This window comes from Crotalus tigris, unplaced genomic scaffold (assembly GCF_016545835.1).
Source record: "Crotalus tigris isolate CLP2741 ecotype Arizona unplaced genomic scaffold, ASM1654583v1 scf7180000019818.546109, whole genome shotgun sequence".
NCBI lineage: Eukaryota > Metazoa > Chordata > Lepidosauria > Squamata > Viperidae > Crotalus > Crotalus tigris.
This window is the reverse complement of record NW_024097727.1, coordinates 330,475-354,786: the sequence shown is the minus strand read 5'-3', so window position 1 is coordinate 354,786 and position 24,312 is coordinate 330,475. Positions and strand designations below refer to the sequence as shown.

Genomic DNA, 24,312 nt, shown 5'->3' with positions numbered 1-24,312 from the left:
GAGTTATTTATAAAAATAATAAAGGCAGGGTATAAACAGACAAGCATAAAATGGCTTGGCTAAAAACTCGACTAAAACAACTTATCTCTTCCAGCTGACATGCTCTCTGAACAAATTGGCCTCTGGGAGCAACATTCAGAAATTCCAGTTTGGCCAAAGCATCTCCTGGTTTCTGCACTCTTGTGGACCCAGGACTATTGTCAGGGCTTGGCTGAGGGCTGAAAGTTCCTCCCAGAAGGACATCCGGTCAGAAAGGTAGTCCAGCCACCCAGATGGGGAACAAGCGTGGAAAAGACTCCTACTCAGTGGGTGGTAAACCATTTAAAGGTGGAGGTTTCAAAGGAGGAGGAGGAGGGGGAGACGTCTATAGCTCCCACAAGAGCAAACTTTGCATGTCCCTCAGAACAATTTGCTAAACAATTCAAAGAAATGAGAGGGGTTGCTGCTGGCATGGGAAGACTTAGTCAAGCTGTTCCGTCCTCATTAAATGGGCTATTTCTTTTAACCACTGGGGAGACAGGGGAGGGGGCTTTCAGTTTTTAAGTAGGGTTTAAACTTTATGTTTTAGGAGACGGAGGCTTCATTGGCCCCAGAGGCAACAATCCACTACTGAAATGTGTCAGCCAGATAGAAAATACCCTGCCTGCCTCTGCTCACCCCCCCCCCCCCTTTAGCCACTCTTGGGAACCAGCCTGGATCTGGACTAAATCCCAATGCAATCAAAGGAACTTTAACACATCTTCTTTCTTTTTATTACCAGTGGAAACAGACAAGTCCAGTAGCCGAGTTTCATGTAACTAGCAAGTTGCAGCAGAATTGGAGTCTTGCCCAGTTAGCCCCCCCCTTTTCAGTCAGAACCCTCACATCTCTGGGACTGTCCAAGTGGCCCCCAGCCCCATAAGCAGTTCCGAGCAGGACCCATCATTTTGCCTCCTGCAGGAACTGATTTTGTTCTCCTGTGCCTTCAAAAGTATCTCAGTTCTGGAAAACCAAAGTCAGAGTGGAGATAATGGCAGGGGGGGCAGGGAGAAGGCTGGAAAGTAAACCTGGGGGAAAATGCCACTGCCCACCCCAGCCAGATGAAGTAGCAGAGGAGGGGGAGGCGGGTGGGGTGGCAAACGGAGAGGCTGCGCTTGGTGGGGGTGGCCAGAGGCACCTGGGCTGATTGGGGAGAAGAGAATCGGGGCTCCAGTGAGATGCCCCCATTGCTTATGGGTCATCCCCTTGGTCCTGTCTCTCCTTTCGACGCACGTCCCTTTTCTTGGTCTCTCACTTCTCCCGCTGGCTTTCCGCCTCTTCCAGCAGGACAGTGATTCTGCTTATCATGTCCTCGATGGGTAAAGCCCCCGCTCTGTACAGTTCAAGGAGTTCCTGCCTATTATCCTGAGGGACATATTTAGAGAAGAGGAGATCCAGGACACACATACGTTGCCCCTGGTACTCTCCCACTGTCACGGGGACCAGAGTCGTCCTCAAAGTCTTCTTCAGTTGCAGCTGCCGAGCCTGGGACTCGCCGTCTTCTGCCGCCATGGAATCAGGACTGCTGCTTGCTGCAAAGCCTCCGCTCGGCCTCTCTCCCCCCTCCTTGTCACGGTGAATGATATCAGACACCGCAGACTCCATCTGATCAAGGTTGAGATCGCCCAACTGATGGAGCCGCAGCAGCTCCTTCTGCTTCTCCTCGGAAACATAATGAGAAGGCAATACATCCCACAATGAAGCTTCTTTTCCAGGAAACTCAGCAACAGGGAAATTTAACAATCGAGACTTTAAAGCACTCTGTGAGTGAAATGGGCTTTTTGCTAAAGACTCCTCAGAGCTTTGGGGGGAGGAAATATATCCCTGTGCAGATTCGCAGAAGACAGAAGCCCCATCAGTTGAGGTCCCCATTTGTGTAATCGGAGCAGACATGCCCTGGGCAGTTCCTGGGACGCTACTGGTCGATCCTTGAGATTCAAGGAGACTTATTTCCTGACTGTGGTTAGAGACGCACCTGGAAAAGAAAGGATCCCAGACAGAGGTTCTCTGATCCTGGATATCACGGACAATGGCACTGATATTCTCCAACTCCAAAGTATACTGAAAAAGGTCATACCGTGAAGGATACTGATTTCCTGATTTCATTTCCTCTGTCTTATTGACAATGGCGGAGACCACGGTCTCCATCTGGTCAATGGTGAGGATGCCCGATTGGTATAGTTGTAGAAGCTCCTTCCTTTTCTCCTGAGGGATGTACTTGGAATGAAGCACCTCCCACACCGACACTTTACGCCTGTGAAACGCCGCAGTGGTGACCTCCACCATTCGGGACTTCAGAGCCTCCTCTTTGTCTCCCAGGTCGGCAGCATCATCTTCCCCCTCTTCTTTGGTCTCTTCAGCCTTGCCACTGGAGCTGGGTGTGTGGAAGTCTGTGGAAAGATGACGTTTGCTGCTTGTGGTCCTGGGAAGGTGGTCGATGAGAAGCTTTGTGAGCTCCTTAAGGGGAAGGCTGCCCCTCCTGTATCTGCTCAGAAGCTCTTCCCGTTCGTGCTCTGCAAAGCGCTCGGAGAACAGGATGTCCCAGGCGGAGACCTGTTGTTCAGCGGAAGGTGCTGGGAGGAGTTCAGAGCGCAGGGCACTTTCCCAGTTTGCCGGGTCTAAGGAGGAAGCCCTCAGAGTCTGGTGATCTGGCGCCGTCTCTTGATCTGGACTCCTCACCGTCACATTGAGCTTCCTGCCGGTGGCTTCCTTTCTGACAACCAGTGTGGGGAGGATCCTGATGAGCCGCTCCGTGGACAGCAGCCCACTTTTGTACAAGTCCAGTAACTCTGTCCTCTTTTCCTCAGAGATGTTGTTTGAGAAGAGCAGGTCCCACAGAGTGACCCTCTGCCCTTGGCGGTCACCTGCAGGGATCTCCACGGTTGTCGACTCAAGGGTCCTCATCCAGGGCTCTCCAAGGCTTGGTTGATCCATGGCAGCATCTGCTGTTGTGGTTGGTTTGTTGGGAGCTTCTTTGTGACCGATGGGCCTGGCGCTCTTTTCCTCTGCCTCGGTGACAATGGCGATGAGGATTTGGGTGAGGCGCTCAAGTGTCACGGTGCCTGCTTTGTACTGCCTCAGCAAGTCCTGCCTCTTGGACAGAAGGATGTATCTGGAGAAGAGGAGATCCCACACAGAAACCTCTTGGTCCTGGAACAGCCCCACGCCGATCTTGGTCTTGGCCATCTGCAAAGCCTTCCTGGTGTTCTCGTTGAGGAAAGAGGAGAACCAGCCCTTGTCCATGAGGTGGAGCAGCAGCAAACCAGTCTCCGGATCGGGCAGGCACCGCTGCAGAAGCTGCAGGTAAGTGAGGTTTTCGTGTGTGTTTGGGTCAAAGAAGCCCTTGGTGTCGTCTGTGGGATCAGAGAGGATCCGGTTCATTTCCTCATCAAAGTAGCCCCGCTTGAACGCTACTTCCACGGGGAGGCGGTGACTATGCACAGGATCGATGATGCCACCCGTGGCAATCTGGGCTTCCAGCAGGCGGATCCCGTGCTCTTTGACTATGAGACCTTTCTTCATGGCCTGGAAGAGGGAGAGCTTGTTCCCCGTATAGGGGTCCTTATAGCCGGTCACAGCCCTCTCTGCAGACAGAAGCTTCTCCCGCAGCTCGGCTCCCACCAGTTCAACGGAGACAGCGTCATCGACAGAGAGTTTTTTGTTCCCCAGGGGGTCGGTGACGAAGCCCGTGGCGGCCTGTGCCTCCAGCAACACCAGGGCCGTGCCTGGCCTCAGAATGCCTTTCCACATGGCCTGGTAGATGGTCATTTTCTCTGACTTGGAAGGGTCTGTCCTGGATGGCACCATCACGCCAGCGATGCAGCTGTTGCCTTCCAGATACCTCTTCACCGAATCCATTTCTGTGACCTCTTCCACCGTTTTGGTGCCTTGTGCAAGCTCAGAGAGCGTGTCTTGGTTGATGATGCGGGAGTCAAACAGTTCTGAGGCTGACACCTGCTTCCTGAGCCCCGAGAATTTCAGCTGGTTGCCCTTCTCTTCCATCTCTTCAATCAGGGTGATGAGTATTTGGACCAGCTCGCCTGGGGCCACAGACCTCTCTTGGTACTTCTGCAACAGCTCCTGGCGCTTGGCCGCAGTCACGTACTTGGAGAAGAGGAGCTCCCACGCTGATCGTCTGGAGCCTTGAAACTCACCCACAGGCACGTCTATGGTCACCTGTCGCAAAGTTTGTTCCAGTTCATTGTGCTGGGAGGAAAGAGTGGCTTCCTCTCCTGGGGAAGAAGCCCTGTCCTTGGCGTGAAGCAAGGTCAGGGTGGTGATCATTTCCTGAATGGTCAAGGATCCCAATCGATATTTCATCAGCAGCTCCTCTCTTTGGCTTTCTGGAATGCTTTGGGAGAAGAGGAGTTCCCAGAGGGAGACTCTCTGTCCTTGGAACTCGCCAACTTGCAGGGTCACGTTCTGGTTGCGCAAGGGACCCTCCCAGGAGCCAGAAGAAAAAGGAGCGTGGGACGGTTCTGTCTTTTTCATTTCCTCTGTCTTATTGACAATGGCGGAGACCACGGTCTCCATCTGGTCAATGGTGAGGATGCCCGATTGGTATAGTTGTAGAAGCTCTTTCCTTTTCTCTTCAGGGATGTACTTGGAATGAAGCACCTCCCACACCGACACTTTACGCCGTGAAATGCCGCAGCGGTGACCTCCACCATTCGGGACTTCAAAGCCTCCTCTTTGTCTCCCAGGTCAGCAGCATCATCTTCCCCCTCTTCTTTGGTCTCTTCAGCCTTGCCACTGGAGCTGGGTGCGTGGAAGTCTGTGGAAAGATGACGTTTGCTGCTTGTGGTCCTGGGAAGGCGGTCGATGAGAAGCTTTGTGAGCTCCTTAAGGGGAAGGCTGCCCCTCCTGTATCTGCTCAGAAGCTCTTCCCGTTCGTGCTCTGCAAAGCGCTCGGAGAACAGGATGTCCCAGGCGGAGACCTGTTGTTCAGCGGAAGGTGCTGGGAGGAGTTCAGAGCGCAGGGCACTTTCCCAGTTTGCCGGGTCTAAGGAGGAAGCCCTCAGAGTCTGGTGATCTGGCGCCGTCTCTTGATCTGGACTCCTCACCGTCACATCGAGCTTCCTGCCGGTGGCTTCCTTTCTGACAACCAGTGTGGGGAGGATCCTGATGAGCCGCTCCGTGGACAGCAGCCCACTTTTGTACAAGTCCAGTAACTCTGTCCTCTTTTCCTCAGAGATGTTGTTTGAGAAGAGCAGGTCCCACAGAGTGACCCTCTGCCCTTGGCGGTCACCTGCAGGGATCTCCACAGTTGTCGACTCAAGGGTCCTCATCCAGGGCTCTCCAAGGCTTGGTTGATCCATGGCAGCATCTGCTGTTGTGGTTGGTTTGTTGGGAGCTTCTTTGTGACCGATGGGCCTGGCGCTCTTTTCCTCTGCCTCGGTGACAATGGCGATGAGGATTTGGGTGAGGCGCTCAAGTGTCACGGTGCCTGCTTTGTACTGCCTCAGCAAGTCCTGCCTCTTGGACAGAAGGATGTATCTGGAGAAGAGGAGATCCCACACAGAAACCTCTTGGTCCTGGAACAGCCCCACGCCGATCTTGGTCTTGGCCATCTGCAAAGCCTTCCTGGTGTTCTCGTTGAGGAAAGAGGAGAACCAGCCCTTGTCCATGAGGTGGAGCAGCAGCAAACCAGTCTCCGGATCGGGCAGGCACCGCTGCAGAAGCTGCAGGTAAGTGAGGTTTTCGTGTGTGTTTGGGTCAAAGAAGCCCTTGGTGTCGTCTGTGGGATCAGAGAGGATCCGGTTCATTTCCTCATCAAAGTAGCCCCGCTTGAACGCTACTTCCACGGGGAGGCGGTGACTATGCACAGGATCGATGATGCCACCCGTGGCAATCTGGGCTTCCAGCAGGCGGATCCCGTGCTCTTTGACTATGAGACCTTTCTTCATGGCCTGGAAGAGGGAGAGCTTGTTCCCCGTATAGGGGTCCTTATAGCCGGTCACAGCCCTCTCTGCAGACAGAAGCTTCTCCCGCAGCTCGGCTCCCACCAGTTCAACGGAGACAGCGTCATCGACAGAGAGTTTTTTGTTCCCCAGGGGGTCGGTGACGAAGCCCGTGGCGGCCTGTGCCTCCAGCAACACCAGGGCCGTGCCTGGCCTCAGAATGCCTTTCCACATGGCCTGGTAGATGGTCATTTTCTCTGACTTGGAAGGGTCTGTCCTGGATGGCACCATCACGCCAGCGATGCAGCTGTTGCCTTCCAGATACCTCTTCACCGAATCCATTTCTGTGACCTCTTCCACCGTTTTGGTGCCTTGTGCAAGCTCAGAGAGCGTGTCTTGGTTGATGATGCGGGAGTCAAACAGTTCTGAGGCTGACACCTGCTTCCTGAGCCCCGAGAATTTCAGCTGGTTGCCCTTCTCTTCCATCTCTTCAATCAGGGTGATGAGTATTTGGACCAGCTCGCCTGGGGCCACAGACCTCTCTTGGTACTTCTGCAACAGCTCCTGGCGCTTGGCCGCAGTCACGTACTTGGAGAAGAGGAGCTCCCACGCTGATCGTCTGGAGCCTTGAAACTCACCCACAGGCACGTCTATGGTCACCTGTCGCAAAGTTTGTTCCAGTTCATTGTGCTGGGAGGAAAGAGTGGCTTCCTCTCCTGGGGAAGAAGCCCTGTCCTTGGCGTGAAGCAAGGTCAGGGTGGTGATCATTTCCTGAATGGTCAAGGATCCCAATCGATATTTCATCAGCAGCTCCTCTCTTTGGCTTTCTGGAATGCTTTGGGAGAAGAGGAGTTCCCAGAGGGAGACTCTCTGTCCTTGGAACTCGCCAACTTGCAGGGTCACGTTCTGGTTGCGCAAGGGACCCTCCCAGGAGCCAGAAGAAAAAGGAGCGTGGGACGGTTCTGTCTTTTTCATTTCCTCTGTCTTATTGACAATGGCGGAGACCACGGTCTCCATCTGGTCAATGGTGAGGATGCCCGATTGGTATAGTTGTAGAAGCTCTTTCCTTTTCTCTTCAGGGATGTACTTGGAATGAAGCACCTCCCACACCGACACTTTACGCCCGTGAAATGCCGCAGCGGTGACCTCCACCATTCGGGACTTCAAAGCCTCCTCTTTGTCTCCCAGGTCAGCAGCATCATCTTCCCCCTCTTCTTTGGTCTCTTCAGCCTTGCCACTGGAGCTGGGTGCGTGGAAGTCTGTGGAAAGATGACGTTTGCTGCTTGTGGTCCTGGGAAGGCGGTCGATGAGAAGCTTTGTGAGCTCCTTAAGGGGAGGCTGCCCCTCCTGTATCTGCTCAGAAGCTCTTCCCGTTCGTGCTCTGCAAAGCGCTCCCAGGCGGAGACCTGTTGTTCAGCGGAAGGTGCTGGGAGGAGTTCAGAGCGCAGGGCACTTTCCCAGTTTGCCGGGTCTAAGGAGGAAGCCCTCAGAGTCTGGTGATCTGGCGCCGTCTGTTGATCTGGACTCTTTACCGTCATCCTCTTTTCTTCTTCCTCGGTGACAATGGCGATAAGATTTTGGGTGAGGTGCTCAAGTGTCACTGTGCCTGCTTTGTACTGCCTCAGCAAGTCCTGTCTCTTGCATGGAAGGATGTATCTGGAGAAGAGGAGATCCCACGTAGAAACCTCTTGGTTCTGGAAGAGCCCCACACCGATCTTGGTCTTGGCCGTCTGCAAAGCCTTCCTGGTGTTCTTGTTGAGGAAAGAGGAGAACCAACCTTTGTCCATGATGTGGAGCAGCAGCAAACCAGTCTCCGGATCGGGCAGGCACCGCTGCAGAAGCTGCAGGTAAGTGAGGTTTTCGTGTGTGTTTGGGTCAAAGAATCCCTTGGTGTCATCTGTGGGATCTGAGAGGATCCGGTTCATTTCTTCATCAAAGTAGCCCCGCTTATACGCTACTTCCACGGGGAGGCGGTGACTGTGCACAGGATCGATGATGCCACCCGTGGCAATCTGGGCTTCCAGCAGGCGGATCCCATGCTCTTTTAAGATTAATTCCTTTTTCATTGCTTGGAAGAGGGAAATGCTTTTTCCTGTGTTTGGATCTGTATAACCTGTCACGGCTCTCTCTGCACAAAGCAGCTTTTTCTGTATTTGTTCCCCTACGACACCAGCTTCTACTGCCTGACTTACAGAGAATCTCTCATTTGTCGATGGGTCGATGATGAAGCCCGTGGCAGCCTGTGCCTCCAGCAATACCAGGGCCGTGCCTGGCCTCAGAATGCCTTTCCACATGGCCTGGTAGATGGTCATCTTCTCTGATCTGGAAGGGTCTGTCCTGGAAGGCACCATCACACCAGCGATGCAGTTGGTGCCTTCCAGGTATCTCTTCACCGAATCCATCTTGGCTACAGCCTGCACTCTCTCTTTTCCTGCCTGCAAATTTTTCATAGTTTCTTCATTAATGATGTCCGCCTTTAGTAGTTCAGAAGCTGTGACTTGCCTCCGTAGTCCTTGAAACCATATGTCTTTTCTGTGGTCTTCTGTTTCCTCTATTATCTTCAGTATTTCACTTGTGATGCTCCGCAAAACTGCAAAGCCTCCCTCTTTATATTTTTTAATCATCTCCTTCTGCATTTCTTTTGTAACGTAGTCTGAAGAAAGAAGTTCCCAAAGAGAAATGGACTGTCCTTTGTATTTCCCTAGGCCTACTTTTATTTTGCAAGATGAGAGGACGCACTTAGTTTTTTCATCCACAAAGATGTACTCCCTCTTCTCTAGTAAGGGCAGCAGGTATGCACCTGTCTTTGTATCTTTGATGCACCTGAGTAGGAGCTGAGTGTAAGTGATCCTTTCCTGGGTATTGGGATCCACAAATCCTTTGGGAACAAGGCCCTCATCAGACAGCAAGAGGAATGTTTCTTCATCCAAGTAGCCCCGTCTGCAAGCCACCTCCACAGGGAGGCGGTGACTATGTATGGGGTCAATGATGCCGCCTGTGGCCATCTGTGCCTCCAGCAGCCGGAGGGCATGGGCTTTCTCCACCAGGTTTCTTTTCATGGCTTGGAAAAGGGAGACTTTGTCTCCTGTGGAGGGGTCAGTGTGTCCAATAACGGCTTTCTCAGCAAGGAGGAGCGCCTTGTGAAACTCTTCCCCAACCAGCCCAAGAGAGATGGCCTGGTCAACCGAGAGGGCCTTTTCCTCAACCAGGTCAGTAAGGAGCCCTGTGGCAGCCTGCGCCTCCAGTAATAGCAGAGCATGTTCTGGGGAGAGAAAGCCTCTCTTCATGGCCTCATAGGCAAGCAGCTTCAGCCCCTGGCCAGCCACCACGACACCCGCAATGCAGCCTGTCCCCTCCAGGTAGCGCTTCACAATGTCCATCTGGGTGAGCTGTTGCAGAGGAAGGCTCAGCAGGTGCAGTCTGTCCAAGGTCACCTTGTCGATGATTTCTGCATTGAAGAGCTCTGCAGCAGACACCTCTTGCCCCCTCAGTCCCTTTAGCTTGAGCTTCTGGTTTGCTTGTTCTGTTTCCTCCACAATAGTGGTGATGGTTTTGCAGAGCTGTGGCAAACTGAGCTCCTCACCCTTATACTGCCTGACCAGGTCTTTCCTCTTCTGTTCCTGGATATATGGGGAGCAGAGGAGGCTCCACACAGAGACCACTTGGTCTTTATACCGGCCTATCTGTACTTTCATGGTCTGCGTTCTCAAAAACTCTTTTGTTGCCTCGTCAATGTAGAAGTAGGTTTCCCCTCTTCTGACGATCTGCAGCATGTACAGCCCACTTTCTGAATCTTGGATGCAGCGTTCCAGAAGCTGCAGGTAGGTGAGGTTCTCATGAGTATTGGGGTCAAAAAAGCCCTTGGTATCATCCGTGGGGTCCAGAAGGATGCGGTTCAGGTCTTCATCAAAGTAGCCTCGCTTATATGCAACCTCCACTGGGATGCGGTGGCTGTGCACGGGGTCGATGATGCCCCCCGTGGCAATCTGCGCCTCCAGCAGGCGGATGCCATGGCTCCTCACAATCAGCTCCTGATTCATGGCCTCAAAGAGGGAGATCTGCCCCTTGGTATAAGGATCTGTGTATCCTGTGACGGCTTTTTCTGCACTCAGCAGCTTCTCGTAGATTTCTCTTCCAATCAGCCCTGCTGCTGCTGCTTCGTCCACCGAGAGCTTCTTGTTTTTCACTGGGTCAATGAGGTACCCGGTGGCTGCCTGGGCCTCCAGCAAGACCAGAGCTGCCCCTGGTCTCAGCAGACCCTGCCTCATGGCTTGGTAGAGGCTCATTTTTTCACGGTCTGGTTCTATGAGGACCCCCGCAATGAAGTTGCACCCCTCCAGAAAGCGCTTGACGGAATCCATCTCGCTGACTTCCTGGACCGTTGTCTTCCCCTGCCTGAGTTCGTCCAGGGTTGTCATGTCTATGAGCTGGGACTGGAAGAGGTCGCTGGCTGACACCTTCTTTCTTAGGCCTTTGAAAGTGAACCTCTTGCCTTGCTGCTCCGTCTCTTCGATGATCTTCTTGATGGATGATGCCATTTCTTGAAGGAGCTCCTCGTGCGTTTCTTTGTATCTCAGCATCAGCTCTCTCCGCTTGGCGTCCGGGATGTACTCAGAGTGGAGCAAGTCCCAGAGAGAAACGTCTTGTCCTTTAAACCTCCCAGTGCTGACTGAGACGGAGAAAGATTTCAGCACTTCCATGGCTTGTGGGTCTCCATAAAAAGCTGCCTCTTTGGACAGTGGGAGAAGCCAGAGCCCCATCACAGGATCCTGGATGCATCTGTCCTTCAGCTGCTGATAGGTCAGGCTCTCCTGGGCATTCGGGTCAAAGAAAACCTGGCTCTCCTTGCTGTCCTGAGAAAGAGTCCTCTGCATTTCTTCATCTATCAAGCCATGCTTGAAGGCCGCTCCGAGGGGCAGGTGGTGGCCATGAACAGGGTCGATGATTCCTCCGGTGGCCAGCTGAGCCTCAAGCATGGGGATGCCCACCCTGGCAGGGAGGAGCTCCTTCCTAATAGCCTGGCACACTGAGATTGGTTTCCCTGAGTAGGGGTCAGGGAAGCCACTTACCGCTTTCTCAGCTTGCAGCAGCTCTTCCATCAGCTCTTCTCCCACGATGCCACTTTTGATGGCATCCTCAACGCCAAACTTCTGATTAGACGCCGGGTCCATGATGGAGCCAGTGGCTGCCTGGGCACTGAGCAGCTGTGCCGCCACTCCTGGCAGGAGGAGCCTTTCCTGCATAGCTTGGTAAATGCCCATTTTTTCTTTGGAGGACTGAACGAAAACTCCAGCAATGCTGCCTGTGCCCTGCAGGTACGGCTTGATGCTTTCCATCTCAGAGACTTCTCTGGGAGATCTCTTGCCCTGGGCCAGCTCAGCAAATGTCTTCTCTGAAAGGATGCCTACGTCCAGGAGCCAGACGGCTGGCACTGCACCTCTCAGGCCTTGGAAAGTGACCTGCACCTTGGCTTTCATTTCTATGTCATCAATACCCTCCTGGACAAGGCTGACCAGCTGGTGGAGGGAAACTGCTCCGGAGCTGTACTTCTCCAAAAAGCCTGACTTCTGCTCCTCAGTGAAGTAACTGGAACTGAGAAGGTCCCAGAGAGAGACCCCCTTGTTCTCCACAAAGGTCTCCTTAAAGCGCTGCTGGATCTGTTCTTCAGTGTAGGGAGCAGAAGCTGTTTCTGCCAGAGGCAAGAGGCGAATGCCCGAATGTGCCTCCTTCAGACACCTGTCCATCAACTGGCCATAGCTGACCCTCTCTTTCCTGTCCAGGGTGCTGAAAGCCTTGGAGTCACTGCTCGCGTTGGAAAAGGTTTTCCTGAACTCCTCATCGAGATAGCCATTTTTCTGGGCAAATTCTATGGGGACATAGTGGCCGCTGTGTGGGTCCATGACCCCCCCAGTAGCCAGCTGGGCATCCATCAGCTGCCTGGCTTTCCTGTCGGCCAAAAGGCCTTTCTTCATTGCTTGGAAGAGGGAGATGATCTTGCCGGTGAAGGGGTCCCTGTAGCCCGTGACAGCTTCTTCAGCCTGCTGCAATACCTCATAAAGCTCAGGGCCAACCAGGCCTTTCTTCACCGCATCATCCAGGGAGAGTCTCTGGCTGCTCACAGGATCTACAAGGAATCCAGTAGCTGCTTGGGCCTCCAGCAAGGGCAGGGCAACACTGGGAACCACCATGTCCCTCTTCATGGCTTCATAGAGGCTCAGTCTCTCATTGGAGGGCTGCAGCAGAATTCCCCCGATGCTCCCCGTGCCGTAGAGGTACCTTCGGACTGAATCCAGGCGCAGGACGTCCTCTGGGCTCACCCCTCCATCTAGGATCTCCTCAAAGAGAGCCCGGTCAATGATGCCTCTTTCCAGCAGGTGGTAAGCGCTGACTTTCCCTCTGAGGGCCGGGAACTGGATGCAAGCCCATTTTTTCATTTCCTCTTCCAAAGCGAGGCAAATCTCCTCCAGGGTGACCTTCCGAAGGCCATAGTGGTTGAAGACTTCCTTTCTCTTTCCCTCACTGAAATACTCCGAGTTCAGCAGGTCCCACAGGGAGACTCTTTGTCCTTGGAAGCGCCCATGTTTGACAAAGAGCCAGGAGCTCCTGAAAGCCTGCTTGGTGGCATCATCCAGGGGTTGGTGCTTTTTGCTGTTGAGTGGCAGGAGGCAGAGGCCCGTGGTGGGCTCCACAATGCACTTCTCCTTTAACTGCAGGTAAGTTAGGTTCTCATGCGTGTTTGGGTCAAAGAAGCCTTTGGTGTCATCATTGGGATCTGACAGGATCAGGCTCATCTTCTTCTCAAAAAAGCCCCGCTTATAGGCCACTTCCACTGGGAGGCGATGACTGTTGACGGGATCGATGACGCCTCCGGTGGCAATTTGGGCCTCCAGAAGGCGAATGGCATGTTCTTTGACAATGAGGTCTTTTTTCATGGCCTGGAAAAGGGAGATCTTGTTCCCAGTATAAGGGTCCTTATAGCCAGTCACTGCTTTCTCAGCAGCCAGCAACTTGCTGTACATATCTGGACCAATGATGTTGCCCCGCAAGGCCTCGTCCACGGAATATCTCTGATTGGCCACAGGGTCAATGATGTGTCCTGTGGCCGCCTGAGCCTCCAGAAGGATCAGCGCTGTTCCTGGACGGAGGAAGCCCTTCCTCTTGGCTTCGTAGATTGTCATTCTCTCCTGGGAGTCGGGCAGGAGCAGCCCTCCAATGCTACCAGTCCCTTCCAGGTATTTCTTCACTGTGCCCATGCTAATCACCTCTTTGACCAGAGTCTCTCCCTGCGTTAGCTTCTCAAATAAGTCTCTATTGATGATTTCAGAGCTCAGGAGCTGGGCAGGTGTCACCTTTTCCCTCAAGCCTTCAAAGATGACTCGGGAATCGGCAGTGGTTTGCTCCACCACAAGGCGGATTTTGTCAGCCAGCTGCTGAGTGGAAAGGGACCCGGAGGAGAATTGCTGGGTAAGGGCTCTCCTTTGCTCTCCCGTCAGGTATTCCGAGAAGAGGAGCTTCCAGAGGGATACAGGCCTTCCCTTGAACCTACCAGAGGCCACAGACATCGTAGTGTTTTTCAGGGCCAGCTTCGTATTGTGGTCAATGAAGGTATGAATCGTCTCCTGATCTCCAGAAAGAGGCAAGAGGCAGAGACCGGTGTCCGGATCAGAGACACACCGCAAGAGCAGCTCCCCATAGGACAATCTCTCCTTTGAGTTGGGCTCAAAGAACCCACGGGCCTCCTCCGTGGGGTTGCAGAGGAGGCTGTATGTCTCTTCATCTAAGTGGCCCCTCTGCAGGGCCACCCTTGTAGGAAGCCGGTGATGGGCATCTGGGTCAATGACGCCTCCAGTGGCGAGCTGAGCATCCAGCAGGCAAAGGCCTGGGTTCCTGGGCACCAGGTGTTTCTGCACGGCTTGAAACAAAGAGATGGTCTCCCCTGTGTAGGGATCCTTGTATCCTGTGACGGCCCTCTCAGCTGAAGTCAGTTTCCCAAAGAGCTCTGGCCCAACAACTCCTGCCTGGACGGCCTCAGCCACAGTGAATTTGGCATTCTTGACAGGGTCGATTAAATAGCCCGAGGAGGCCACCTGAGCCTGCATTAGAATTTCAGCTGCGCCAGGAGGGAGGAGATGCTCTACTAAAGCCTGGTAGAGACTCTTGCATTCGTTTGTGGGCAGGATGGCTACTCCAGCGATGCTGGCGATCTCCGACGTGGATTGTTGCACCGAATCTATCTCTGCCACTTCCCGCATGGTCACCTCCCCCTTCTGGAGGGCTTCAAACACGGCGGCGTCAATGACTCCAGAATTCAGCAGCTCCTGGCTACACACAGCCCCTCTCAGTCCAGGGAAAGAGATCTTGAGAGGCAGCAAGAGCAGGCCTCTGGCTGGGTCTGCCACGCATCTTCTCATCAGTTCTGTGTAGGTGACCATCTGGTCAGTATTAGGATCCCTGAAGCCCTTGGCCTCCTGGTTCTCTGGATCAGAGAGGGAGTTGCTCAAGCCCTCGTCCAAGTAGCCCCGTGCGTAGGCCTCTGGCAGAGGGACGCGATGGCCAGAAACAGGCTGAATGACCCCTCCTGTGGCTATCTGGGCTTCCAGGAGACGGAGGCCCAGCTTTCTTCCAATCAGCTCTTTTTGGATGGCTTGGTAGAGGGAGATCTTCTCCTCTGTGTAAGGGTCAGGGAAGCCCATCACTGCCCGCTCTGCGTGCAACAGCTTCTCCTTCATTTCCAGCCCTGCCAGTCCCACCACCAGGGCCTCCGCCACAGGGAGGAGCTGCTCACCCACAGGGTCAACAATGCCACCTGTGGCTGCCTGGGCTTCCAGCAGGGCCAGGGCAACATCCAGTTGGATCAGATGGTCCTGGAGAGCTTGTGCCAGACTTGTGGTCTTGCCAGAACCCTCCACAAAGACTCCCGAGATGCTTCTGATGTCAGGGGCCGTTGAGCCAGTTGGCCGTGTGGCTTCCATTGCTGCTGCTGCTGCTGCTGCTGCTGAGCCTCCTGCGATGGTCAGTGGGGTCCTGCAGAGAGAGAAAGGAAAGGCACCATGAGGAAAACAAAGTTTTTGGAGCAGTGGATGCAAGTGGAAACCTGGAAGGAAAGTACGCTAATTGGGACAGTCTTGGTTTTCAGGGTGCTTTACCAAAATTGATGTTTCTTCTTATTAAGACAATCTTTCTTGAGGATGGTGATAGTTGAAGGCCGGGAAAGTAATTTGAGGTTTGCCAATTATGAATATTCATGCTTATAACAACTATTACCTACACATATGTATGACTATGATTTTTCTCCTCTTTTCCTGAAATGTATGAATGCAAATCAATCCACCTGCCTGCAGGAGCCTCTGTCATTATATTCCAGAGGGAATTCCTTCAGGGCGCACTGTTAAATAGATAACAGAACATACTGCGGTGAGCCTTGATGATTAGCTTTTTGGGTCCTGTGTTTGATTCCACAGAAACTGGTTTCAGAGATGGGACTCAGAGTCTTTAAGCTGTGGCCAGGGACAACAGCTGGGGTGCCCCATAGAGTGAGTGTTGTGAGATTGATCCCGTATCCCTTCCCATAGCCACGTAAGGGCACCACTCACTTTCTGTAGGGCCACTGTCTGGTTCGGCTAGGGAGGCTTGTTGAATGCACATGGCCCCTTCCCTGCCCAGTTTTCAGCTTGAGCAATGACCCCACGTGTCCAGAAAGCGAGGGGGAGTTTGGCTGGGGAGGGGCACGCGTGGGCATTCTGTGTTGAAGAACGGAGGCTCCGTTCAAACTCCCTTTTTCCTATTGTCTCAATGAGCGAAGTTGCCTAAACTGATTCTAGGCAGGGAGGGAAGAGGATAATGGTGCTCAGGCAAACGATGCATGTTTCCCAAATAAATAAATGAATAAATCCGCTGTGGCCCAAGGCTGTAAGTGGGTCTGGTGTCCTGCAAAAAAAGGGGGGGAGTGTGTGAAATCAAAAGGGATCATAAAAAGCTGTTCCTCCCAGGACAGAGATGTGAATCCGAGGACCACAATAACCGGTGCTCAGCTCCAGGTGGGAAGCAGGGAACAGGAGACACCCATAATTGAGCAGAACTCCAGAAGATGGAGACCTGCCCCAGAGAGGTGCTTTCCACACCCCTCTCTTGCCCCCCAGCCTTTTCCCACCCTCCCTGGAACAGATCCCTCCCTGCCTCCGTGGATGCTGCAGGAGAGAGGAGCCACGTGGCAAAGGGTCAATTGCTTTTCTGGCCAGGCTGGCATATGTCCAGAAGAACTGCAGGCAATGTCCGGGCTGTGCTGCTGATCAGTTCACTAGCCATCTTGCTCTGTTTCACACAATCGTAGGGCTGGAAGGGATCTTGGAGGTCTTCTAGTCCAACCCCCTGTCCAAGGCAGGAGTACAAAGGATGGACTCAGTCGTTCTATAGCAGTGATAGCGAACCTTTTAGAGACTGAGTGCCCAAACTGCAACCCAAAAGCCACTTATGCATCGTTGAGTGATGGGTGGGTGTGGCCCATTGGGTGGGTGTGGCCCATTGGGTGGGTGTGGCCCATTGGATGGGTGTGGCTGCAGTGGTAACGGCAGACTGGGTGGGACTAAAAAGTTCAATCAATCAATTCCAACTTTGCAAGATCTTTTTTTTTTCCACAAGAAGTTGAAATTGACTGATTGATTTTTTTTTTTTTTTTGCACACGGCGGAGGCCTAAAGCAAAAAGGTTTTATAAAACCCAGCTGAAGGCCTAGGACTGGGCCAACGGCGCGTGTGCCCACAGAGAGGGCTCTGAGTGCCACCTCTGGCACCCGTGCCGTAGGTTCGCCACCACTCTTCTATAGTCTCAGCCTATTTATCAGGGCTCTTGGGAGCTTTCCAACTTCCTGTCTTTCTGTCCAACTTTAGTCCTCCCACTCAGATCTGTGATACGTAGCTGCAGCCTTAACCAGATTTTAAAAAGCTTATTCAAGAATGGACAGACTTTCATTCTAACGTTTATTTTGACCACCAGGAGGCCCCACACAGCCAGCTTTGTCCCGTTGGGAGTCCTCAAAGGTGGAGCCCTTATTCTGTGGGGTTCCAACCCTCCAGCAGGCATTGAACTTGGCCCTCAGCTTGCCAGGGATGATTTAGTTAGGTGATGCCAGTCCCGGTGCTCAGAGGTGTTCCTGGAAGGGGTGTACGCAATGGTACCTCCTTTCTTTTGCTCTCGGAGCAGAGCAAGCGGGGTCTGCATTGGGGAGGCCACAGGTTCTGTTCTCCCCCCCCCTTCCTCCAGCAGAGAAAAGCACCCGACTGACCCACAACTGCCAGCTCCAACCTTCCCCAGAGCTCCCCCCCCCTTCCTGAGACTCTTATCTACTGGGTGGGTGGCGAAGAGTCTTTAGGTGGGGGGAGGAGGGGCAGGCAGCATCAGCACGGGATTTTTTTTCTTTTGCCGCGTTTCACCCTGTCCTGTTGGGGTCCACCTGACCAGCTGCTGCCCATCCACAAAGCAGTCCTTCAGGAAAGGGCAACCCCGCCAGAGACTGAGGAGGAGCACGGGCAGCCCAGGTGGGCACAGGGCTGTGCATTCGGATGGGGACCGAAGGGGACGGTGGTGGCTGCTTCCAGGAGTTCCCCAGCCTGGTTGGGGGCTGAAGGCTGCCAGCTCCAACCTTCCCCAGGCACCTCCGCCCTTTTGCTGCCTCTCCCCACGTGGCTCCCTCCCCCCCATGGCTCTGGTGCTCCTAGAAAGACAGGCGGTAGGCAACATTTGGGGGGGGGCTTGCCCAAGAGAAAGCCCAGCCAAGCAAACTGGTGCGGTTCTCTGGCAACCCCAGGAGACTCGGCGGGGTTGAAATCCAGCCGCTTAGCTGGCAGTCTGCAGAGAGGCCTGCGCCAAACTGGTTAAGTCCGCGGTGGGGTCGGAGCGCCACTTTTCAGCTCTCCGCGCCGTGCCCGTCGTTTTGGTGAATCGAGCGCTTTCCACCTGACCATCTGTCCCGAAAAAGGGGGTTTCAGCTCCACTCGCCCTCCCCTGCCGCTCCTCCCGCTACCGGGCTCCCAGGCCGGCGGAGACCTCGCCTCCCCTGGGGGGGGGTCACCAAAGCGCCCAGCTGGCCGGTGGTGAGCGCTCGCGGGCCTTCCTCCGACAACCCGAAGCAGCGCGTCCTGTCGGGAGACAAGGAGGCTCCGGGAAGCGCGAGGACGGGTCGGCTCCACCCGTCCATCTGCTACTTGGTCGCCCGCCCTCGCCCGGCGCATCCGAGGGGAAACCGCGGGCTCCCCAGCCCCTCACACTCCTCCGCGCCGCCAACCGGCCCGCTGGTGCGCACAGGAGCCCCGGAAGGCCGGTCCGGTCCTACGAGCCCTTCGCGGCTCCCCCTCCGGAGGGGAAGACGTATTGGCCGAAGGGGGGGGGCGAGGGCGGGCTGAGCGCTCTTTCCTCTGTCCCATTTGGACAAATGCCCCTTGCTGGAGAAGCCCCCGGCGCCCTTTGGCTCCAGAGAAGGAGCGCTGCGTTTGGCAAGCAGCTGGGTGGACCGGCCAGTCTGCCCGACTTGTGCTGGGGGGGCCCGGGGAGCCCAGCAACCCAGAGGCCGGCCGGGCTTGGGGGAGGGTAAGCCTTAACCTTTGCGTGGGGTAGCAAGAAGATTCCACGGAGGCCACAGAGGGCTCTGGTTGGGGCCTGGAGCAGGGCACCAAATTAATCGCTGAAGCCCCCCACCCCACCCCACGCCTGCCATTCCCCTTCCCTGCTGCTCTCCGGCTTTCTCAGCCCGGGACAGGAGGCAGCACCTGCACTTCCGGGCGCTGCCCAGGGGATTTAGCAGGAGGCGAGGTGGGGGGGGGGGGAGGCAATTGCAGGCGCAGAACAGAACTCCTGAGCTGGAGGCTCCCCGAGCTAGGAGAGAGCAGAGCTGGGCTCTGAGCCTGAGAAAGAGGGAGAGAAAGCTGGCCAGCTGGGAGGCTTAGGCAGTGGGGGGGGGGAGAAACCTGCCTGGCCACCTGCTCAGGGTGTTCCCTTACCCCATAGGATAGCTGCAGAAGGCCCGCCTTTTAGCAGGTAAATCACTCTGTAATTATGTGGGTTTTTTTCCTAATTCAAATGCAATTAGAATGAAGATTGCTCATTATAAGGAATGCCAAAGTGTCTGGGCAAAGGAAGCCAAGTTGGTTTTGGTGGAGCGGAACAATAAGGCTTATGGGGGGGGGGCAGGTGGCTGCAAGAGAGGCGGAAGTCGGGCCTTCCTGGGACCCTGGACAGGGAAAGCGATTCTCCTTTGAGTTTCAGGCTGTGATGGGGTGGGGGTGGGGGGTGGGGAGAAAGAAAAAGGGAACAGAGGCGAAAGGAGGCGGCACAGGCAGCAGCCTGCCAGTGGGCAGTGCACCCTCAGTAGGTAAGGATGGGGGTTTTCAATGTTTCCTCCTTTCCGATCAGCCACGCTCCCCCCCCCTCCTGCCAACCCCAATCCACCAGGGAGCCTGTGGTGCCATTTTATGGCTGAGGTTGCACAAATGCTGCACTGATAAAGGATTTGGGTTGTTAAGTGGGTCATCGTAGCACGTTACACGAAACATTTGTTGTTTGTGATGTGGCTTTTTTCTTGTAACAGGCTTCACGCATTGGTGCATGGCTAATCCAGGTCTGAGTTTAGCTTGTCCTGTGAAATGGCTAATATATCTGCCAGACTCCACAAGGATTATTATTTCGTATTCCGATGATTTAATCAGTAAATCTATGGTGTTTTAACTTTTATAAAAATGAAAATGCTACTTTATCATTTTTAAATATTTATCACACCTGGTTGGGGCACCTGAAGTCTAAAGACCTGGCTGCTTACAATCCAGAGCATCACCTTGCGTCTGTGGATGGAGCGGGGACAGAGGATGTGCTGAGCGCAACACAGGCCGGGGGGGGGAGGGGGGCTTCTTGAACCCTGGACTGAGCAGGTGGGGGGGGCAGTCTCGGAACCAGCAGGACAGAAGCAACAACTTGGGCTTGATTCAGCCTCAACATCACAAGTACACAAGGCGGCAACTTTCTGAACAAGACGGTGAATCCGGCAGGCCTCTGGGCGCCCCAGTGTGGCTTTGTCCAGCCAGTCAGATCAAGGTGTGGCCATCGCTGAAGGGCCGGGTGACCAGAGGGCATGAAGGGGGGGAGAGGCTGTCCATGGAACAAAACTCCCCTCCCTCCCTCCCTCCCTCCTGGGAGGGGGCAGGGAGATTCCAGCACCGGTCATAAAGTGAGGGTTCCAGCAGCAGCTCGAAAGCAAGGCGGGAAGTGCAGGCAGCCCTCGCCTAATGGCCACAATTTGGCCCAAAATTTCTGTTGCTACGTGAGACATTTGTTAAGTGAGTTTTGCCCCATTTTACGACCTTTCATGCTACACTTGTTAAGTGAATCTCTGCAGTTGGTAAGTTAACAACTTGGTTGTTAAGTGAATCTGGCTTCCTCATTGACTTTACTTGTAAGAAAGTCGCCAGATGTGATCACGTGACCCTGGGACTCTGCGACCGTCGTAAATATGGACTGCTTGCCGAGCACCTGAATTTTGATCACGTGACCACATAAGTCATTTTTTTCAGTGCCCTTGTAACTTTGAATGGTCACTAAATGAACTGTTGTAAGTCGAGGACTAGCAGCATGTGTGTTTTTTTTCAGCAACTTTTGCCACTCTAACCGTTTCTCCTTTTTTGACTGACTAACTTCCATAATGGATTGTTGGAAGGCTATAAACATAAGTCGTCTTGAGCTTGGAAAGGAAAAGAATACCCTGAAATAGGCATTCCCAGATGGATTGACCACCTTGGTGGATGGATAGATAGATAGATAGATAGATAGATAGATAGGTAGGTAGGTAGGTAGGTAGGTAGGTAGGTAGGTAGGTAGGTAGGTAGGTAGGTAGGTAGGTAGATGGATGGATGGATAGGTAAGTAGGTAGGTAGGTGGATGGATGGATGGATGGATGGATAGGTAAGTAGGTAGGTAGGTGGATGGATGGTAGGTAGGTAGGTAGATGATAAATAGATGATAAGTAGGTAGGTAGATGGATGGATGGACAGATAGATGGTAGGTAGGTAGGTAGGTAGATAATGCTAACCTCGGATGTTCTTGCTTTGACAACAGATGGAAATGCAGCCATTTTCTCTATTGCTTTTAGAGTCAGTTGCTGCTGGGGGGGGGAAGAGGGATGAGAGTCCAGCTAGTCATAACAATAACGACTCAGCCATGGGAACCCAGCTGTCATTGGGCCCAGAGCTGATAGTGTTTTGACGAGCTGGGGAGGAAGCCTGCCTCCAAGTTAATTGGGGAACGTGATTTATGACTGTTTATTGGAAGAGGGAATTGCACTTTGTTACTTTGTAACCAGGGGAGGGGAAATTAGTTTCTGGTTTCAACTATGTAGTGCCAACACTTTGTTTCTCGAATAAAAGATTCTTTAAGGTAAACAATGCCTCAAAGTTCTTTTGAAGAATTTTATAGATAGATAGATAGATAGATAGATAGATAGATAGATAGATAGATAGATAGATAGATAGATAGATAGATAGATGATATAAATAGATAATAGATAGATAGATAGATATAGATAAATAATAGATAGATAGATAGATAACCTTCATTGTCACTTTTTACTGTGGGCATATATTCAAACCACCTCAGCTGACTCAACCACCCTACTCAGAGAGCACTCAATGATGGTCCCTCCTGAAATGAGGGAGGGGCACCAAATGGGGGAGCCTCAGGACCGTGTCCTCTGGTCTTCCATAATTTATTAATGGCTGGGGAAACCCGTAAGGAGAACACTTCTCAAATCTGTAGATTACAGAACAAGATTGGATGGCTAATACTCTAGAAGAAGAAAAAATAAAAATTTTTGATAGGACTGGATCTGGTTGGGGAGAATTGGGCTGAAGCTAGCAAAATCAAATTTAATACAGACAAAAGCCACATTTTTCCATTCTAGGGAACAAAACTCAAAGGAAAGCCCATTTGGGGGGGGGCTGAGACACCCATTTTGACTAAGAAGAAAACTGTGGAAGGGTAACTGAGTGTACACTGAATAGAAAACAGCAAAGGAGCAGCGTGATGTGGCTGCAGACAAGGCAAACACAATTTTAGACTACAGAAACAAAATTTGCAAGAAGCGACTGTCCCACTGCTGTGCTTTGGTTACACTGCACCTCGGATGCTGCGTCCAATCCTGGGCACGATCCTCAGGAAGGACTCAGGGAAACTGGGAAAGGTCATAGGAAGGCAACGCTGATGATCAGGGACAAGATGCTGGGGGGGGAGGAGGAGGAGGAGGAGGAGGAGGAGGAGGAGGAGGAAAGGAACTGAGCTTGATTGACTTTGAATAGAGATGGCAAATACCCAAAAGCCTGTCAGACAGAAAGACCAGGATCCGTCCTTTAGTTCCAAATGGGGTGTGTGGAACAATGAGATTAAGGCCTTCAGTAGAGGCTTCTGCCCAGATGTTGGCTTTGGCAATAGGCCCAACCCACTAATCCCCCTTCCAGCCCCCCCTGCAGGGGTTTCTGTGGATTCCTGCCCTGGGCTGGGGGTTTCATTGCCCTTCCTGGGCTGGGCTCCGGAGAGGCAGGGCCTGGAAGTGCTGCTCAGCAAGTGCCCTTTTGCCCCCTGCATGGCCAGCTGCACCAAATCAACCCCCCCTTCCTGCCAGGGGTCTCTGTTGGGCTGTGCCCTCCCCCCTCTCGATCACGCCTGCCAAGAAACAGATCCCATCCTGCCCGAAGAGGTGAGGCTCAAGAGGAGCGGCACACCACCGGGGAGGCTTTCCCAGGGACGGGGACCAGGGTGTGGAAGAATGGGGCTACGGTGGCAGAGACCCAGCACAGAGTTGGGAGCTTGTGCTGGGCAGGAGGAAAGTGTGTGAGGTTGGATGGAAGGGACCGGCGGCGCAGCAGACAGCAGACCAGCCTTTGGGGCTGCTTGAAGCCCAGCCTCTCCCCCCCCCCCACCGCACTGCCAGCGCTCTGAGCGGCTGCTCCAAAGACACCCTGGAGCTGCTCATTGCGCGGGTGGGGGGTTGCCTGCCTGCCCCTAGCAGGAGCCAGGTTGGGGCAAGGAGCGCCGCCTCTGCTGTCCGCCTCTGCCAAGGGCGCCAATGCCCAGCAGAGCTGAAGAAGCTCCTTGGATGAGAAGCGAAACTTCTTCAAAGAAAGACAAGAAAGTCCAGCTGCCTCATGGAAAAAAAAGCACCTTTGGGATGCCCAGCACTCCTCTCTCCCTCTCTTCTGTCCCGGGCTTACCTGAAGCCTTCAGCCAGGCAGGTGTGCCGCTGCGCTGTTGCCGCTCCAGCAAAGTGTCCCGAGAGAAGCTGAGCTGTTTTTTCTCCACCCTCTCCTGTTTCCGCCCTCTCACTTGTCTCCCCCCCCCCCGCCGCCTGGATGACACATCGGCCCATCCCAGGCTGTGCAGGGGCCAACAACCTCTGTCGTTCTGTCTGGCAGGTACCTGCCCAGGGTGTGCAAACCCTCCTACGCAGGGACTCTGCACCTTCCTCTGCTCTGCCTGGCAGAAGCAGCTGCTGGGGGGGAGGGGGGTAGGAACGTTCAATGATTTCCAGGAGACTGCTCTTGCCCTCCCCCCTCATTATCCCAATCTTTGTGGTTACTGGTAGTGTGTGTGTGTGCATGTGCGTTTACCAAAGGGCCCTGTGCAATTGGTCCAAAGCAGTCCCGGAGGCCCAGCACTGTCCGTGCCTTCTTCTGGAGCAGAGGCAGAATTCCCCCCCCCCCAAACTCAGGCTCAGCAGCAGGCCGATCCCCTTTGCCTCTGGAGGAATCCAGCAGCAGATGGATCCTTCTCCCAATTTGGGGACTTCTGTGCCATTCTAGTCACCCCCCCCCCATTCCACCTGCACTAACTGGCCAGCTGCCTAGGGAGCCCTCCAGAGGTGCCCACTGGCACGTGATCATGCCCAGTTTCTGCCACTGGGAGGGAGGTTCACAGGGGATCCTGGCAGCTGAAGGCTAGATGGGATGTTGAAGAAGATGCCCACCTATCCAAGAAAGCTGCAGGAATCTGCTTTCCCCCAGCCCCCTTACTTAACAAAGTGACTGTTCTGCAATGTTTTACTGGGCTTAAGGAGAGAGACTTCCCCCCCCCCTTCAGTACGGTCTGATTGGCTCAGCCTATGGAAGGAGGGAGACGTCAGTAGTAGAATCAGCCGAATTGAGCTGAGGAGGAGCTTTGGGGGCTACGGAATCAGAATAGAGCTGGAAGGGACCTTGGAGGTCTTCTAGTCCAACCCCCTGCTCAAACAGGAGATCCTATACCATTTCAGACAAGTGGCTGCCCAGTCTCTTCTTAAAAACCTCGAGTGATGAAGCACCATAACTTCTGGAGGCAACTTCTGTTCCACTGGTTAATTGTCCTCCCTGTTAGGAGGTTTCTCCTTA

The 24,312-nt window shown here is 53.7% G+C and overlaps 1 protein-coding gene across 1 annotated transcript; it reads right to left on the bottom strand.

Moving 5' to 3' along the window:
• Window positions 1-725: 725 nt before the first annotated feature.
• EPPK1 (epiplakin 1) lies at window positions 726-23,210 on the bottom strand. Its single transcript, XM_039364656.1, is given in 4 exon segments — window positions 726-4,655; window positions 4,658-7,246; window positions 7,249-14,942; window positions 23,161-23,210. Coding segments are annotated over 3 exon segments (13,617 nt in total). The 5' UTR covers window positions 14,891-14,942; window positions 23,161-23,210; the 3' UTR covers window positions 726-1,269.
• Between the last annotated feature and the right edge of the window lie 1,102 nt (window positions 23,211-24,312).